We start from the raw sequence: 18,210 nt of genomic DNA, 5'->3' as shown, positions 1-18,210 counted from the left end.
AATTTGCCTTTGGATTTATACAACTATAGCAAGTTACACGTTCCTGTCTGCAGAAATGATGTACTTTTAACATACATTATAGAGGGCGCTATATAGAGTTATCCGATTCTGCTACTATCAAGAGATACCTATCTATAAAACTATAGCAAGTGTTGCCCGAAAGCTCTGCTAACTTTTCTGGTTGTTTTACTTTATCGTTTTGATTTAGCATTTCGCTTTTTTTTTGTATCTCCATTGACATCCAGCCTCTGAAACCCAGAGCATTGTCATTTTTTTCAGTAATTTGCCTTTGGATTTATAAAACTATAGCAAGTTATACACGTTCCTGTCTGCAGAAATGTTGTATGACCTACTTTTAACACCGTACACTGTCCTGCAGCACAGTGTCTGTTGACAATTTACAATGAGATTATTACTTTAATTATTTTATGTTATAAAAAATTACTCCCTAAATATACAAACCCAACCCTCTAAATAATCTCTCTCAACTATTTAAAAAAAAACGCATTTCCTTCACAGACCTCCAACGTTAAAGCCCTTACCACTAAACTAACTACGTCAACATATTATGGCCAGTTGAATTCAAAAAGTCATATTTTTATCTCTTGCTTAAAAGTTCATTGCGTTTAAACGAGAGCGGATCTCACTTTTACGTGCCCAAAATTCTTCAAATTTGTATTAATGTAATTAATTAGATAACTATCTTCTAAATTGTTATTTTTATATGTCAATTTGATGATGTCATCGTGTTAATAATTGGATTTAAAAGATGAGTCTCGTAATTCCGTCTATGCTACACTGTATATAACATATACAGTGTAATTTGTAAATACTGTAATTATTATGATGTATGCAACAAAATAGGTACAATTCAGCACTGTAAACATATTTATTTCATGTCATAGGATGGCATAATAATTGTCGAGGTTCATATAGTTTAAAGTGTGTGCACGTTACGTTTGCGCGGATAACCCGAACTCGTCAAAGTGACGAGTTCAAGTCTAGTTTTTCTGTATTATACTTCTTTCTTTCTGTCATTGAAATTCATAAAATCGCACGTAAGTCACGTTGCGCAACTCTGACGTCATTCAAAAATAGGAGGTGCACAAGTTCACGTAAATGTCGATATGTTGACAAAGTTACGATATGTTCTGTTTACACGTTTTAGAAAAACGCGACGCACAAAAATGACAGAAAGAAGTACTAGACATGAAACTCGTCACTTTGACGAGTTAGTTATCCGCTCGACAAACGCCACGTGCACGTCATACGTTAGAATTCAGAAATAACAACATATCATATTCTTCAGTTCAGGTCATAATGCCTTAATATTTTTCTGTGTGCAATATTCTAACGTATGACGTGCACGTGGCGTTTGTCGAGCGGATAACTAACTCGTCAAAGTGACGAGTTTCATGTCTAGTTATATTTGGAGTCTAAAAACACGTCCGAATATAAAAAGACTATAGTGTCAAAGGTTAAATATGTGGACGTGTTTTCAGTAAATATGTTCCTAACACAGAAAATATCGTAATGGGGACAAGTAATTCGTTCCTCGAGTTATTCTCCATTGCAATGTTGTACTGCTTTCGTAGGCTCTTCAGCTTTGATTTTACTTGCTTTTAAGACAAGTCTATTCCGTACTCCTGCTTTATTTTTTTAGAACTGTCTTTATAATAATGTGGTTGTCCCTTTTATTACCTTTTAGTTGGCCGCACAAAAAAATACCGTATTAAATACGGTATTTTCTTGGCAGCAGAAACAGGGCCCAATGTTTGCCAAAGTTATGATTAGACAATATATTGTTAGATAATAACTTTTTAAAATTATGGCTCTGTGTGATTACCAAAGATTTTATAGCCAAAGGCTATAGATTGCAAACTCCAATGTTATTGCAGATCAAAAAGTGATGATTCTTAATGGAGAGGGAACCAACAAGATGGTGGCTGCAATCCACCAATCAGATACGCCCTACACAGTACGCACTAGCTATTATACAGCCTATCAGCTTGAGAATGTTATGCAACATTTTGAAAAATAGAGCTGCTAGGTTCCCGGCCAATACTGCCAAGCCCCCTCCCCCTCAAAGGCAAAGGGAAGTATAAGACAACATGAACAAAACATGTTTTTGTGCCAGTCGTTCTTAATAGTGAAATGTGTTTATATAGGCATATGTGATTAGATAGGTAATTAATATACTATTCTAGGTATAGTAAAAAGACTAAAAAGTGATATTTTAGCTCAAAATGTCCCATACTTCTATCTGCTTTGGTATTATGAGCGTAGTTTCTCTGGAAAATACTGTAGCACATAAAATGGTTAAATTCGGATTTGTATGTAAATTATTGAGACAAATAGAATTGTTGAAAAATATACATTGTCCTCTAAATATATCATAATTGATGTATCTTCAGTGAATATTATTGATTATCTAGTGATAAATCATTTACTGGCAACCGTTTCCAAAATGAATTTGCTGGTATGAATTGGCAGAGGTTGGTCAAAATGTCATTTTTCTATTTGTCTTGGATGCCTCTTGGTGATTGAAGGCAAGAAAACGGAACTGATTCCACAGATTTCTCAATTCTCTCGGCAATTTTCTTTTTCAAGAATAACCCAGACTGGTAATGTGTGTCGTCGAGTGAGGTTTTCCAGTGTAACATCATTGAACCTTTGATGAACTTCGCTTCCTGTATGGTACATAAAAGAGGTTTATGGGTATACTTTCCCTGGCTTACACCATTCTCAAACATAAAAACATCTCCATATTCCATTTTAGTTGCTGTGCCTCCTCGTGTGTTGATCACAGACACGAATTCTTCGCCATCATCATTAAAGTTGCCATCAAAGGTAACATTACTTGCCATCTTGTATTGCCGTTATTGTATGTTTAACTTTTAGAACTTTTTTTATTGATTAATAACTTGAAATATGAAACGGAGCCTCTACTGTACCTCAGGCCCAGTAATTTTTTGAAAAATAGAACTGTTATCTCCTGGAAATGGCACTTTACATGATTTTTTGAAGTGAAACACAATATAAGATTCACCAGGACCTCAATTCCACCATGGCTGGAACTGAGCTATTTTGAAAAATAAATCTGCTTGGTTACTATAATTTGCACTTTTACATTGATACTAAACAAAATTATAAGTCTACAGGACCAGCTTGCCATGGTTGGGGCTGAATCTTGAAAAATAGAGCTGGCTAGGTCCTCATAAATTGTACTTATACTTTAAAAGTATTAGGATTCTACATAAATAATACTGTGTGATACTAGGTAAAATTACTGCACTAATTTTTATTGTATTTTACTAAAAATTAAATTTATTAAAAGAACGTTTTTTTTTGTTCAAAACTGACGAAGTATTTCCAGGGGAAATTTTCTTTCTTCTCTCTTTCTTTAGCTGAAGGGGCTACTCCAAATAAATTTCCGATGGTTTGAAGGTCACAGTTTGTAGAAAGGCAGTTAATACAAATCGCGATTTTTCTACAGTAAGCAACCGATATTCCCTTTCTCTTGGTAAATATGGGGCTAGCATTTGACATAGTCTATCAAAAGTTGGCTTTGTCATTCTAAAATGTTCTTTCCACTGGGTGTTACTAAAATGTTCCAGAACATTAACAATCCACCAGTGGCCTCATTCTCATCGGACGGTTTATTAAATCTTCCCCAACAGCTTGAATATAGGTGATGGCAATCATGTCTTTAAGAAATCTGGAATACATTACACCCATGGTATTAACTTGACGTAGCATTCGTCTTCTTGATGCACTCCTTATCCGACCTACGATACTACTATTACTAGTAGACCTAGGCCTGTTTCTTCTACCGAAGAAAAATATCCATAGCAAAAACGACAACTCCATGGGCGTCATTTCACTAGAATATACTTTTCTTTGAACAGCGAGCGTAATATAGAAATCAAATATTCTTAAATGTTTGAATTTGTGAAAGAATTGTTCATCATGCAGAGTACTGTTCACCGGTGTCCGCGATCCATTGTTTACAAAAAGCTATACCAGTGTACCTTTCGCGCGACATGTTTTCGTTTATTCGAATATAGCTTGCTCTATGCTCTATCCGGCTACAGTGTGGTTCGTAAACTGTTACAGTATTTTGGATTTACCTTGAGCTAGCTTTTTCCATTATAATATAATAGTAATAAAAAAAGGTTACGTCTTAATTATCTTTAGAGAATATCCCTTCTTTCCTGCCTCACTCTCCATATTCCCTCTATATCTTTCACAACCTGTGCTACATGCTTTCCAGAAATGTTCAATGTGTCCATCATTTAGGCCTTGAACCGGCTGATTGTCGATGGCTCTATAGAAGTTATAAAACTTTAATGACATGTTAAAAATAATTCTGTAATATGTATCCATATGGATGTAATACTGGTATTTGATTCGGAAGACGACTCGGATGACAATGTTTCGTCATCAACGGCGACGTCGGTTCTCCTTTTCTTTTGTGATGTACGGTAGCCATCAGGTCGTCTCTTTCTCTTTCTGATTACACCATCTCTGTTAGTAGTCAAAAAAAGGTCGATAGCGCGCTGGTACCGCTCATCCGCGAAGTTGTCATCTACACGTAGCCGCAGGATGTCATTCAGAGTTGCGTTGGAGAGTGACTGACGTTCTTTCGAAAATATGCGCCACAAGAACGAAAATGTGCGTTCGGTCACTGCATTGCCAATCGGAAGTGAGATGCACAGCTCGGCAATCTTCGAGATGTGCCTTATTCCCAGTGTATTTTTTAACGCGAAAAGCTGTGGCCAAACGTTTGCTGGTTGATTGCATTTAAAGAACGTTAGCACATGGTTGTGAACTAACTTGAACTCCGACTGGGCAAGCGCTAAATCTACTTCATTGGCGTCTAAAACATCGTGAAATCTGTCGTAGACAATAGCTATGGATGGTGCAAGTTCTTCTGTGCTATTGAACCGGTAGGACTTCGTGTCCAGCAACTTGCCACTGCCACGAACAGTTCGTCTTCCGTTATTGACTTCAGCCTGGTATACAGCTTATCCTTTAACTCTCGCATTACGATCCTAAAATCGCGAAGGCACATCTCCGTTGCATCCGATAATTTTCCCTTCATCTGTAAAATGAAAAACGGAACTTTTATTCAGGAAGGCCTAAAGTACTCTAGCAATTGCTAAATAATTATAGGCTATATGCCTATGACTGATTAATAAAACTTGTGGAAATAGTCGACTCCATAATTTGCAATGCCAGAGGAGCATACAAAATTGGCCTAATACAATATTAAAAACGGGTATTATAACTTACTTGTATAACTGGTTTTCCATGAGGTGCCGTCTTAATTAGGATCAGCGCAAAAGTATTTTTAGGCAAACTAGTGCTTTATTTATTGTCATTCCCTGCACTTTATGAACTGTGCATGCAGATGCTAATTTGAGGGGGAATTAATTGATATTGGTTTAGCGTTTTGACTGGGCTTAATTATTTCTTCCACATGTCCCATACATCCATTCAGGGCTCGCAGAATCCTAAAATATTTGGTTGCCCTTCGGGCAAGTAGGTTTTGGATTTTGGTTGCCCTCATCATTTTTTACTTTCCCACTATTTTAACTTAATTTTAACGTTTTACAAGAATTTTACCGCGACTGCACCGCGAAAAAACGTCGGTGACAAACGCCTTTGCTTAATACACTGTGGTGTTTTTTTCGATGGATTTTAAGTAGTAAAAACAATTTTTCAAATTGTTTTCAATTACACAGTGATGTAGGCCAATCTTTTAAGAACATTTTACAGTAATTTTTTTTCTCATACGATCCTCCGTTCAAGAGTTACGATTGTTTAATTAACATGGTGTCCTGAAATCCCCTGAAAATGCTATGTTATTTCTGTTGGTTACGCTTCGTTGCACGGCATTATTCACGTGGGTTTACTTTGGGAGCAAAAACGTTTTGCTTCTATTGTGTGCAATGACATTCCGAAATCAAGCTATTTTGCGATATTAAAAATGTAGTGGCCTAGACCTGGCGCTAATTATCTTACAATTATTTAATAACTATATCTAAAATGCAGGTCTAGGCCTAAAAAGTTTAAACAAAGTACTTATGACTTAGGTGATGAGCTTGCCGAAGCCTACAGTAGTTGAAATCATTGAAGAGAAGAAAATAAAAAAAAAAACAAACATCAACTGACTACGTGAAACAATACGCATGCGTATAGCAAAAACCCTCACAGCAGCTGCCGTACGTAGTAGGAGCACATGTGTGGAGAGTGCGGGCTTGTGGCTTGCACACAGTAGAAGCTCGCACAGGTTGGATGAAAACAACCATCTGCTCGCACAAGTTGGTGATCGAAAACAAGGGAACTAGCTGTGCCGAATTGTGGTGAAAACCATGTGCTCCGCCAAGGAGTACAGTTCTTTGAAAGTTTAACTCTCGGCGATACCCGAAGAAGTGTATTATTTTCAATGTTGATAATAAAAATAAACTGTAACTATTCAAGTATTCAATGTATTTATTAAATAAATTATTAGGCATATTAAATTTATATTCTGTAATATTTATTTTTAAAAATGGTACTTGCCTGTGTTAAAAACATCGGCCGCCGAATCCAACTCCCGGTGCCTATTTGGCACAGACAATTAAAATTACGTATTTATTATAATTTAATAATATACTGTATTTTTAATACAACTATACATTTGAACAATAATTACAGTAATTCAGCAAATTATTTATTACAAACAAAATACATAACATGAATGTAATTAAACATAGGCCTAATCTACTATCTAGGCTGTATGTAGGCCACATAATTATTTTAATACTAAGAAAGTAGTAGATTCCGATTTTATTACCACCGTAAAATGATGTCGATAATTGAGAAAAACAAAAACATACTAGTCTCTATTCTATTCGGTTTATATATTCTTATTATAGAAACTCCCTGGTATAACTTCAAATAAGTTGAAAGACAAGAGTTCAACGCTTCCTATTTCGCGATCAATGGATGCCGCGAGAGACCGCGTGCTAATTGACAGACCTGGAAACATTATACGCAACGACTTAATATGCGCGCCCGACTGCATAGAAACACATGTTTTGGCTCCTGGAGATAACGTTCCATACCACCGAATTCCGATCCATACACTGGTCTCGACGTCAAGAGAATTCGTTCGCGCGCGACTATTATTTTCATTGTTAAAGTATTTCACAACCCCTGTAAAACATCGTGGACATTTTCGGTGATTTTAAGAGGTTGCCCGTCGGGACATGACATGTTAAATTTTAGTTGCCCGACGTATTTGTTTGGTTGCCGCGGGACGTCGGGCATGCGATTCTGCGAGCCCTGCCATTTGTTAAGCCTTTTTTAATATCTACATTTTTAATCAACATCACTCTGCCATTAGTGCAATCCACAGATAATTTAATAAATTAGTTTGACCTGATTTGTCTTGTTTCTTGCTGTTTACTACAGTATCTTCTGCTTCAATGCATATAATATCTAAACATGTTTTATGCAACATTTTTTTATTCCGTTCGTTCCCCTAACTGGGTTTTATTTCCGCAATATTTAGGCCTCTGGCCCTTATATCTTAAATACAAATCATACAATAATATTTTATGGCTGGGTTGCAAAATAATATTTTCTATTTTCGTAAGCTAGATAAACAAAATTTGCCCAATCTTGGACTACTCTAGTGTTGCACATTAAAAAATAAAACTTATTTAAACAAGGAAACGTGTGATAAAAATTAGGAATATATAAGTTTCTGAGTTCGGAATAATATGGACAAAGTAACATAAAATGAAATTCGTCTTCAATGGAACTCACATTGCATAATTTACATTTTGAAGTGGGATTTTGTTCCATCTTCCCTTTTCTATTTCCAAATCTAACACTCCTAAACGAAATTTTGTGAACATTTTTTTTTTATGTTTCCAATCTTTTAAGTGTAACAAATGATAACTTATTTCAATTTTCGTTTTAAAAAACCTAAAATATTTTAGTTTTGAATGTAAAGAAAATTGTTCAAAATATTTTTGTTTTTCTAAATCAATCAGTTGTAATTTAAATTCATTAATAAATAATTTCTTGTCTTCAGTCATTTGATATAACCAAAGCCAGTTGAACAAAGTAAATATTTTACCTGACTAGCCCAGGAAAATTCATTTCTGTTAATTTTTAACTGGAAACTGTAACATTTAAAAATAAATCTATTTTTATCCATGTCAATAATATGCAACCAAAAACGAATAATTGAAATTAAACAATCGACATGCAAGGAAACTCTGCCTAATTCTGTAGTTATGGCTGCGCATAGGGGCACTTTTTCCAATGTTCAAAATAAACCTTGCAAAACGCGTATGGAAATTATTAATTATTTGGTTAGAAAACCCCCATATTTCACTGCCGTAAATTAAAATTGGTAATACTTTTGTGTCAAAAATATAATTCCATGTATTTTCTGGTAAATATTTCATATTACGGCTAATAAAAGATTTAACGGAAAATAACGCGTTGTTTGTATTTTGACAATTATATTCAAGTGCTTTGTTCCACTGGCCATTTGAACTAAATACCACTCCTAAATAAGTATAAGACGTAACAACCTCCATTTGAATATTCCTTTAATACCATTTTTCAAAATATTTTAATTTCCCACCCTTTTTAAATACCATTATTTATGTTTACACTGAGACCCCATGTGTCACAAAAATGTTCGAGTTTATTTATTAAAATTTCTAAGCCCCTTACCCTATCTCCAAATAATACTAAGTCATCAGCGTAGTATAATAAATGATTGATAAAGCTGTCTTCAACTTGTATTTTGTCCCTATCTCTACTCTGATTTAGATCATAACTTAAATCATTCATAAATATGTTGAAAAGTAAAGAGGATAAAGGTGAACCTTGTTGTATTCCAATAGAACAGTTAAACGGAAATGTTACTTTGTTACCAAATTTTACATGTGCAGTCAAATTGTTATACATAGACTGAATTATATTGTACATATTACCATTTCTGGGGTAGCACTAACATTTCATTTTGTTTAGCCATTTGGCGAAAGTCGAAATATTTTTTTTAGTCAAATCAGTTTATCTATAGCCAAAATGGCTAAAGTCAAATTTTTTTATTTAGCCAAATGAATCGGTCATTAGCCAAAATTTAAAATTTTTGAAATATAGTGGTAAAAACATTTTAGTCAATTTATCTATGTCAACAGGTCTATACACTGTTCCCTGAACATTTTCGTAAGGCATTGAGATAAAGAACCATGCCTAAATCACTGTCACTGTATGATTAAAAAAAATATTTTTTTTGTATTTTTTTTACATGATCAAAACAATTGTTCAAACTGTTTTTAATCATACAGCATTTATACAGTTATCAATTTAATAAGAAACATTTTACAGTTTTCTAAAATCCCCTGAACGCTATGTTACTTTTGTTTTTTACGCTTGGCTGGTCATGTTTGCTTGTGACGGCTTAAATTGGGTATGCTCAAGAGGTGCGAAAGTGCAAAACCGCCGGCCTAGGCCTACAAAATTATGTACAACAACGCAACGGTATATCGTATGCTAAAAATATTGAGGAAAATTCCTAGCAAACGAACACTCGTATCGTTGTTAAACGTAAGATAATATAGGCCAAAGCTAGCACAGAGTACACGTCTTTCCATCCCTCAAGGCTGCGCCGAAGCGTTTTTATCAGGGCGAGAAATTTATCCGATTATTTATTTACACAACAACACAGAAGCCGGCGGCCGGCCCCGCTCAGATGCACGTGTGTGTTTAGCTAAATCCCCGTTAGACTCTACCATTTCCCGCATGTTGTTTTGTTTACACTGACGCACGAGGGAAGTTTATTAAGGGTAAAATATGAAACTACATTAAATTGGAAGACTCTAAAATGCATAACGCATACATTTTTGATTTCGATAAGATTAAGACGTCATTCATCGAAGATACTATAATGTTTCTTTTTAATCTGAAAAGTACACCCCTATCGAAAAATAGACAATCCCGGTAATTAGCCGACCGTCGGCTACGTAGTCGATCGTTTGTGCAGCGCACAACACGTGATAGTTTGGGTAGACTTCATCATCCATGTGTCGTGTAACGTCTGTGCAGTCTACCTCTCTCTCTGCTATCTCCATCTTTTTGAAATAACAAAGAGACGCCTGGTACAATTAAACGAAACAAGTTGACGAAAAATGGAGCTTGAAGTAAACAACGTGATAACGAACAAAATGAATGCTTGGAGATCGACAAATGGACCTTTTAGTTGGACTTTATGCTTTCGCCAAAATGATTATTTAATTATCTATTTTATGATATGTCATCGCCAAAATGGCTAAAGTAGCCGTTTTATTTTTCGCCAATCTAGAAACGTTTTCGCCCATGGCGACTTGGCGATCGGCCAGTGCGAGCCTAGCATTTACCCCTATTCATTTTAATTTAAGTAAAAGAAAACTATGATTTATACTATCGAAAATAAACATATTATCGAATGTGCGAAATTCCTTTACGAAAACCTGCTTGCTCTTGATAAATAATGTTGTTATTTTCGGTGAAGTGGTCTAATCTTGATTTAAGGATGTGTAACAAAATTTTGCCAAGTATCGGAATAAGAGCAATGCCTCTGTAATTTTCTGGCTTATTCTTTTTGTAAATAGGAATTATCATGCTCGTCGCCCATTGTGTTGGAAATTGGCCCAACTGAAAAATTGAATTAAAAATAAGTTTTAGAATATCAAATAATAAATTGGGTGCATTTAAAATATATTCTAAAAACATACCATCCATACCAGGAGATTTTCCAGATTTCTGCATTTTCAATGCTTGTTTGATTTCACCCAAGTCAATTTCTGAATTTAGGTTATCGTTTTCGTTAATATGTACTATTTCGTCTGTAACTTTGTTAACTAGCTCGGGGGGTTCAAACAAGGATTGGAAATGATCTCTCCACTCGTTAATTGTTATTTCAGAAGTTATTAATTAATTAATTTTGACCAAAATGGTTTTGAGTCCCTATTACTGGCTGCTATTAAAATTACATATTACGCTACAAGTGTATTCAAAAGTTTGTTGAAGACATGTAACAGCCTCGTCAATTTTGTTTTGAGTTATTGCGCCCCGTATTGCGCTCATGAAACTGTTGTCCAACTTCTCAACTGTTTCATGTTCTCAACGTGCCCTAAATGTGTCTTTATAGTTTTCTTTCCATTGATATTTATTTACCGTTTTAAAATTACCATTTTCATTATTATTATTATAAAGATTATTAAATTCAGTATTTTTTTAAATTTCAAAGTTGACCGGCATGTGATCAGACTCCACACGTTTGTCTATCAACAAGGAAATATTGTTGAATTCTTTGTACTGCGCAAGTAAATAGTCACAAACGCTATTTCCCTGATTCATTAACCTGTTTATTACATAGGTATATTGAACAGCATCGTCACATTGTTCACCTGTTTCATATGATTTTAAAACTGATAAATCTTTGTCATACAAGCAATCATTTTTTTCTTTTGTGCGCAATTTGTTTAACAATACAGCAAATTCTTTATCTTCTTTTTGCCACATGATTTCATCTAACTGCACTTTTTTAAAGTTATCTACCCATAATGAGTTTTCCAATGTGTTTTGTACCTTTTTACCTCATTTGACATAATACATTGATTCCTTTTATTTGTGGTAATTTGAGTAAAATAAATATTGCCATGCATCAAAGTAATGAATGATGGTTGTGGTTTTTTTTTTAAATGCTGCAATACTAATATGGCGATCCGAGACAAGACGCTTGATTGTAACACCATAGCCTTGCAGAACAGACAGCGTTCGTTTCAGCACTTCTAACTCCATAGCTGGTGAATTGGGACATTCGTCTTTCTATAATAATAATAATTAAAAAAAGATACATTATTTATTTTCAAAGCATGTCTAGTTTTTGGTGTACTGAATAGTAAAATTTGTAAGAAATTGCTGAATAATTAATGGGTCAAAATTTTGAATAAAAACAAAAATAACGTAGATTCTAATAAAGATAAGGGTTAACATAATGTTTCTTGTGTCAAATGTCGATATATTTAGGTTTTTTATTTTGAATTTTATATCTGAATTATTATTTTTATCTGTATAACTGTTTACAATTTATTGATTTATAAATTGGACCTATAGCCTTGAGGTGCGATAAATTAGCAACAAATGAAAAATAAATACCTGCACAATTCTATGTGAATAACTTTCTGAGTGAGCTGTATCAATAGTTGTGTAAGTACCGAACTTGGCTGTGAAACCAGAGCTGTCACAACACATATCACAAGATACATTCATTACACTTTTAAAGTGTTTCTCTCTTTGAGTTGCAAATATACATGAAGTAGCTGGCAGCAAATACCTAAATAGTATATTTTAGATAATATTCAGTTAACTATGTCACATAATAAAAAAAGCATACTTTTTTGGTACACCAATAATATTTTTGTACAGTAAAATACTTTGTTTGAAGATAAAAATTCAGATAGCAACATACAATACATCCTACAATTTTAAATAAAAGAATTCTTTGTCAATACGATTGAAGTAACCATAAATGTTCAATTATCAAAATAGATTAAATTATAAAAAAATATTTTTGAAAGTCTTAGCCGATACTAAGATTGCAGCGGACAACAAGATGTTGAATAGGAACATCTTTGCACTTTTGGGTTGTTCGAAAACATGTCTACATGCTCTATTTGTGCAAGTGGCCATCACCTCCACTGCCGTTCCGTATTCTCTTTTAATTTTGTTGTCAGCTTGACTTCCACATTCACGACATCTGTCGAACAATGACAGAAGCTCAGAAGAGTATATTTCCTCTGTCCACGGACAGTCTCTCCAGATTCTATGTTATCAGTGCTACAAAAAAGAAATGTTTGTTTAATAATATAAATGTACAGTATATATTTTAAACATCCAAAAATCTACCACTATAAAAGGTGGTTATTATTAGGTTTATAAACATCACTCAAGAAGTTTGCTTAACTCGCAGTGATTCTTCATCAGATGATCCTTCATAAGGGATGTAATTTGAATCCGCATCATCATGGTCACTGTCAGTTTCTTTGTATAAATGTATGCCACGTTTATCTATGTCGTCATTACTGCTTTCCCCAGTTTCTTCGGAACTTGAGTAAACTGAATAAATTATATAATTAGTTATATAATTATAAATTTATTTTTATTTTGTGTGTTAAGTGTGTTACCGCCGCGTTGGTCCTTTTTTTTGGTATTTTATACAGGTATAATAAAACAAGAAATATTTCTTACAAAAAACGCTGCTCGCTTGTTGACGTACCAGTTTTAAAGATATATTGTCCCCCTGAAAAATATTTTTATTTCAAATTTGTTTTTGAATGTGTCATTTTATTGTCACATAATAGTAATATTCACATTAACCAAAAAATTATTTACCTGAAAAAATGTAATTTGAATCATAATTGTGCAATTGAAATTGAAAAATAAAAAATACTGAATCTGTAAAAGATGATGTGCTTATTAAATAATTTAAACAAAAATGATGTCTAAATAATATTACTTTATTATACTAGACTTAATTTCTTTCACTTTAGTTTATTTTATTGCTAAGGTCAAGTCTGGGGGTCACTTCATCAAGCATAGATGCTTCAAGTGTCAACAAATTGTACTTTGCTATTACTGTATATGAACTGTTTTGATAATTCAATGATTTAATCTGACAGCGAATTGCAGTATTAGGGCCTATTTCTATAGAGCAGAGAATACGGTTTTGAATACCGTTCTTTTCAAGAACCGTTTTTTCTTGCCAGCAGAAATGGGTCCCCACAAAAAACCAAAAAAAAGAACCGATCTTAAAAACGGTTTCAAAAACCCCAATTGATTGCGGTTTCGATCGCAAAGAACCGTTCTGAAACCGGTTTCCGTGGAGCAAATTTTAGCTGCAACACAATCGCGGTCTCAATTTGACCCCAAAAACTGAACTCTCCAGTCTGCTGTACTGGGACGATTGCGGTCAACTCGCAGTCAAACCTTTATTTCTCTAGATAGTGAGTATTTTATTTAACTAAAAAATGTTGACCGATGCCATTACGAGGTTCGTAAAAAATATGTGAAGGGAAGAAGATGAGGGGGCTTGTCGGGAGTCGGAAGAAAGACTCACGTAGGCCTAAGGCCTACATGTTTTTAAGAATAATTGTAAAGCGTGTTAAAGCTAGACGAGTTCAACTTGACAATATCAGAGGCCAATCATAGTACCTCTACTTTAACCAAGGACCACAATAACGTTTCAGGTAATAATTCCCCCTTCTATGATGAAATGGATGCTATTTCTTGGGGATCGCGCTATGTGAAAAAAAATAAACATGACCTCGATCCAATCACGCTTCCGCCTAACGAACTGCATTGTGGTGTATATAATGATGTCATTCATAACGAACGCACATGGACGGAACCGGTTTTATTGGAGTAAAAATTGAGCTGCAACGCGATCTTTATTTATAAACAACAGCCGAAACCGGTTTCCAAAAAACCGTTCTTTTTTTATTTTTCAATAGAAACAGGCCCTCAGTGTATGTTCAGACCTACGGAGTTATGCTTTTGTATCACAGCCAAGGTCATATTTTAATGAGCGTCGTAAGAGCAAAGTGTTCAGATTCATTGCAACGAAGTTGCGTTACAAACGGATATGATGTCACTCGCTGGCGATTAACCAAACGCTACTGCACGCTTAGACCTACCTTCGTTGTTATTAAATAATAGTAGTAGTGGTTGGGGTAGAAGTTACAGGCCTAGACCGAACACTTGGGCTCGGCATTATCGATGGGTTGTCAGGCATACCAACCAGCCGATCGTTTTGGGGTTTGGGTTTATATTTGGTCTATATGACCTAAAATATCATTTATGGCAGAAAAATTTTCAAATCCCGTACTTGCACCGGCTCCAGATTTATTTACTCGGTCTTTCGCTGCTTTATACGACGACCCCTTCAATTTCATCTGCTAACGTGTCCGCCATCTCGTTGAACACAGACATCTTGTTGCCGGTGCTTTTATGCCAGTTTTTCACTTCCAACTGATCTCTAAACTCAGGGCTTCCCCACAATGAAATAAGGTATTTTACTTCGGTTTCTCGCCAATGCGCACGCTTCGATGACATTTTAAATTAATTAATATAATAATATTAATAATAATACTGTATAGTGTAACAACAAAAGGTATGATTTTTTCGCACGTTCACCGATCACAACAAATGGATCAGCTTGGCTATACGATGAGGAGCACATGTCACGATGTGATGTGGCGAATATTGTAATTTGATTGGCTAGATATCTAACCTAGGTCATATTCATCGATGCGTGACTTTCGTATTGTAAGCGACGTCCACTAAACTCATACCTTGAGCTTTCGTAGCGTACGAAATATCAGTGTCGTACGAGGTGGCTTCCACTAATCTTTTCCTGGTTCAGACCTATGGACTTGTACGCCGCGTACAATACGAAGCATAACTCTGTAGGTCTGAACAGGCCCTTATATACTGTATATCGGTCTATACTAGACTAACTAGCTAGGCCTACATTGATTGACAGATTAGTAAACTAGTAATAGGTAGACTAGGCCTCCTAGTTGTTGAGGCTACTGTACTGTTAACTTTGTTTGGCTTTTTAGGGTGCGCGAGAAAGTGACCTGTGTATAAGAGGTCAAATTTGTGCGTCAAAAGTGCGTCTTGTACACCAACATATACGGTAATGGTTTCAGATCAATTAAAAAACTCTGATTGAATTAAATATCCACCATTGGATAGATAAGATAGACACCAATAAGAGTAAAATAGGTTTAAATCTGCTTAGTAACTTGGCTACAAACTCATTTTTGTCAGGTTTTTGCATTTTCTCTGCAATAGTGCCTGGGTCACACATTATCTCTGGTGTGTAATATAGTTCTTTTGTCTTTGATTTTGCCATGTACATTGCCATTTCAATGACGTTAATTGCATATTCTGAAAGGAAAAACAAATAAAAAATAATAATAAGATTTTTTCGATTACAGGAAACATATTCAACTCTAATAAAGAGTACGTTTCAGGCAATTTTAAGCGTTTACAAAATTGCCATGAGTGCGCAGATTTTTGCGCATTAAATGTTATTACGCACTCTTTTTGCCCAATTTCTGTTTTCTTGACTTAATTTTCAACTCGAAATTACATTATATGAGCACGTCAAAAGTGACAGGCTACGCATGTGTAAATTAAATTACGTTCTGAAAAATAGTAACAAAATTTGTTTGTCTTTCACCATTCCAATGACTCGATTAATTTCTTTTCTTTTTTTCATATTTTAGCTTGTTTTGGGAAAATGTATAATACTACTTTGTTGTAATCATTCCCTTGAAACGGTATGGATGCATTTTTGGAGCGAAGTGATTGATAACTTGATGGAATGATTTGTTAGAATATGTCTGGATAGTAGGTGATAACTGTTGAACTGATCTTAAAAGATATAAAGAATTCAGAATCTTGACAATACTTTCTTAGCTTTAAAGCCTGTATTCAGAGATAATAACAAATCATGTGTTTAGACATTACAGTAAAATGTTTGAATGTAATCCTGTTCTTCCAGTTTACCATGCATGCATTTGGGATACAAGGGAGTTTCATGTTCATGTTCGTGTATCCCTCTTACATGATTGTATATACTTTTAAATTTTTGGACTCTTTAATTCCTTGTCGTAACTCAAATCATTGGTCTCGGGTGTAGTTGACGCAATCCAATAAATCATCGTTGCAATGGATTTGATCTATTTTGTTATCTGGTCACAGTCTTTAATCTTTCCAGCCTTTCGTACATTGTTTTTTTTTACACCTGCATGTCAATTTAAGAAAATATAGTTTTTATATGTATTTAACTACTGCAGTTTGATCATATATAACATCTTTAAAAAAAAACACACTTTTTATTTAAAAAAAAATTAAAATATTGTGTTTAAAGATTGTTGGCAATTAAATGAACTACGTACTGAGATAACAGTTGAGTGTATAATTTTCTAACAATAATCATGTTCCATATTAGTGCTGGTCCAGCAAAGGTGATGAATTGAAGTAGTTAAATACTTGCCTTTAGCAACATGCCACACATCAAAGTAGAGTATTATATTCTTCATGAACTTTTTGAGGTAGGCAGCTACACTGCCTGTTGGAAAAAATTCTTTCCACTGAAACTCCATAACCCTTTAAAACCAACAATGTTCTTTCAACCCCTCCAGTTCCATTGCCGGTGAATTTGAACATTCATCTTTCTGTAAAACAAATTCAGTTAAAAAGTTATTACCAATAATTTAGGAGGTGGCATGTCCAAAATTGTTATAAGCACAGTACAGGTAAAGTATTATGGTACAATGAAGATGGAGTAAATTTGACTTGACGACTTACTTGGACCACTTCAATGTGGATTACTTTATGGGTGTCTGCATCAATTGTGGTATACGTGCCAAACTTGGCTGTATGTCCTGGGCTATCGCAGCGCATATCACATGAAATATTCATGTTGCTCTTGAAATTGTGTTCTCTCTGCACTGCGAAAACACAGGACACAGCTGGCAGCAAATACCTATTAAAAAAAAACATAACTTGGTTTGGTATGTTACTATTAGTAACACAGTAACAACACATCATCAAGCTGGAGCGTTTATTGCTGTGAATGAACGCGATAGACCATTTAAAAAATATAATAATAGTTGTACTGTACTTACCATTTCTGGTGGTAAAAATATGTTTGAACAGTAAAAACTGCAACTTTTTAAAATCTTAGAGCTCTTAAGAACTGTGTTATACAACAGCCTAGAAATATATATATATATAAAGCGCCAAGATAAAGACTGTATTTTATCTTTTTCCCCTTCTTTCTAATCTCTTGTATTTCGGTGTGGTTTATATTATCTTCTACACAAAAATGCTTGGTGCATATTTTATGAGACGGCTTCAGATCTATCCTTGTCTAGTTAGTTGCACGAAATCCTCTTTTTAAAAAGTTTCCACTTGGCTTGGAAAAGGCAGAAAGGATACATGTGGGTAGGATGTTGGGGTCCTGTTGCACCTCCCCCCAATACAGCATGCTTTAGGCATTGTTCGGAATACCTTATACTGTACTATCCAACTGGATGACTGTACTGTACAACTTGATTTTTTCTCAAACCAACATGTCTC

At 34.7% G+C, this 18,210-nt stretch overlaps 1 protein-coding gene across 1 annotated transcript; it reads right to left on the bottom strand.

Annotated features, from left to right (window-relative positions):
- Positions 1-10,440: 10,440 nt before the first annotated feature.
- LOC140047560 (uncharacterized) lies at positions 10,441-17,231 on the bottom strand. The gene is made up of 7 exons (XM_072092600.1): positions 17,123-17,231; positions 15,827-16,008; positions 13,306-13,357; positions 13,026-13,173; positions 12,751-12,894; positions 12,214-12,391; positions 10,441-11,883 (listed from the first exon to the last, which is right to left on the bottom strand). Exons 1-7 carry the CDS (start codon positions 17,229-17,231, stop codon positions 11,680-11,682), a joined length of 1,017 nt encoding a protein of 338 aa, XP_071948701.1. The 3' UTR covers positions 10,441-11,679.
- Between the last annotated feature and the right edge of the window lie 979 nt (positions 17,232-18,210).

The sequence above is a fragment of the Antedon mediterranea genome, chromosome 4 (assembly GCF_964355755.1).
Source record: "Antedon mediterranea chromosome 4, ecAntMedi1.1, whole genome shotgun sequence".
Lineage (NCBI taxonomy): Eukaryota > Metazoa > Echinodermata > Crinoidea > Comatulida > Antedonidae > Antedon > Antedon mediterranea.
This window is presented reverse-complemented; position numbering and strand designations above follow the sequence as displayed.

Bases quoted from the DNA above. Each gene is read 5' to 3' on its own strand.
- LOC140047560 (XM_072092600.1), bottom strand. From the start codon at position 17,231: ATGGAGTTTCAGTGGAAAGAATTTTTTCCAACAGGCAGTGTAGCTGCC. The intron at 16,009-17,122 runs GCAAGTATTTAA...TTTTCCTTTCAG, and splicing joins TGTGTGGCATGTTGCTAAAG to AATATGCAATTAACGTCATT. The intron at 12,392-12,750 runs GTGATGGCCACT...TATACTATTTAG, and splicing joins AATACGGAACGGCAGTGGAG to GTATTTGCTGCCAGCTACTT.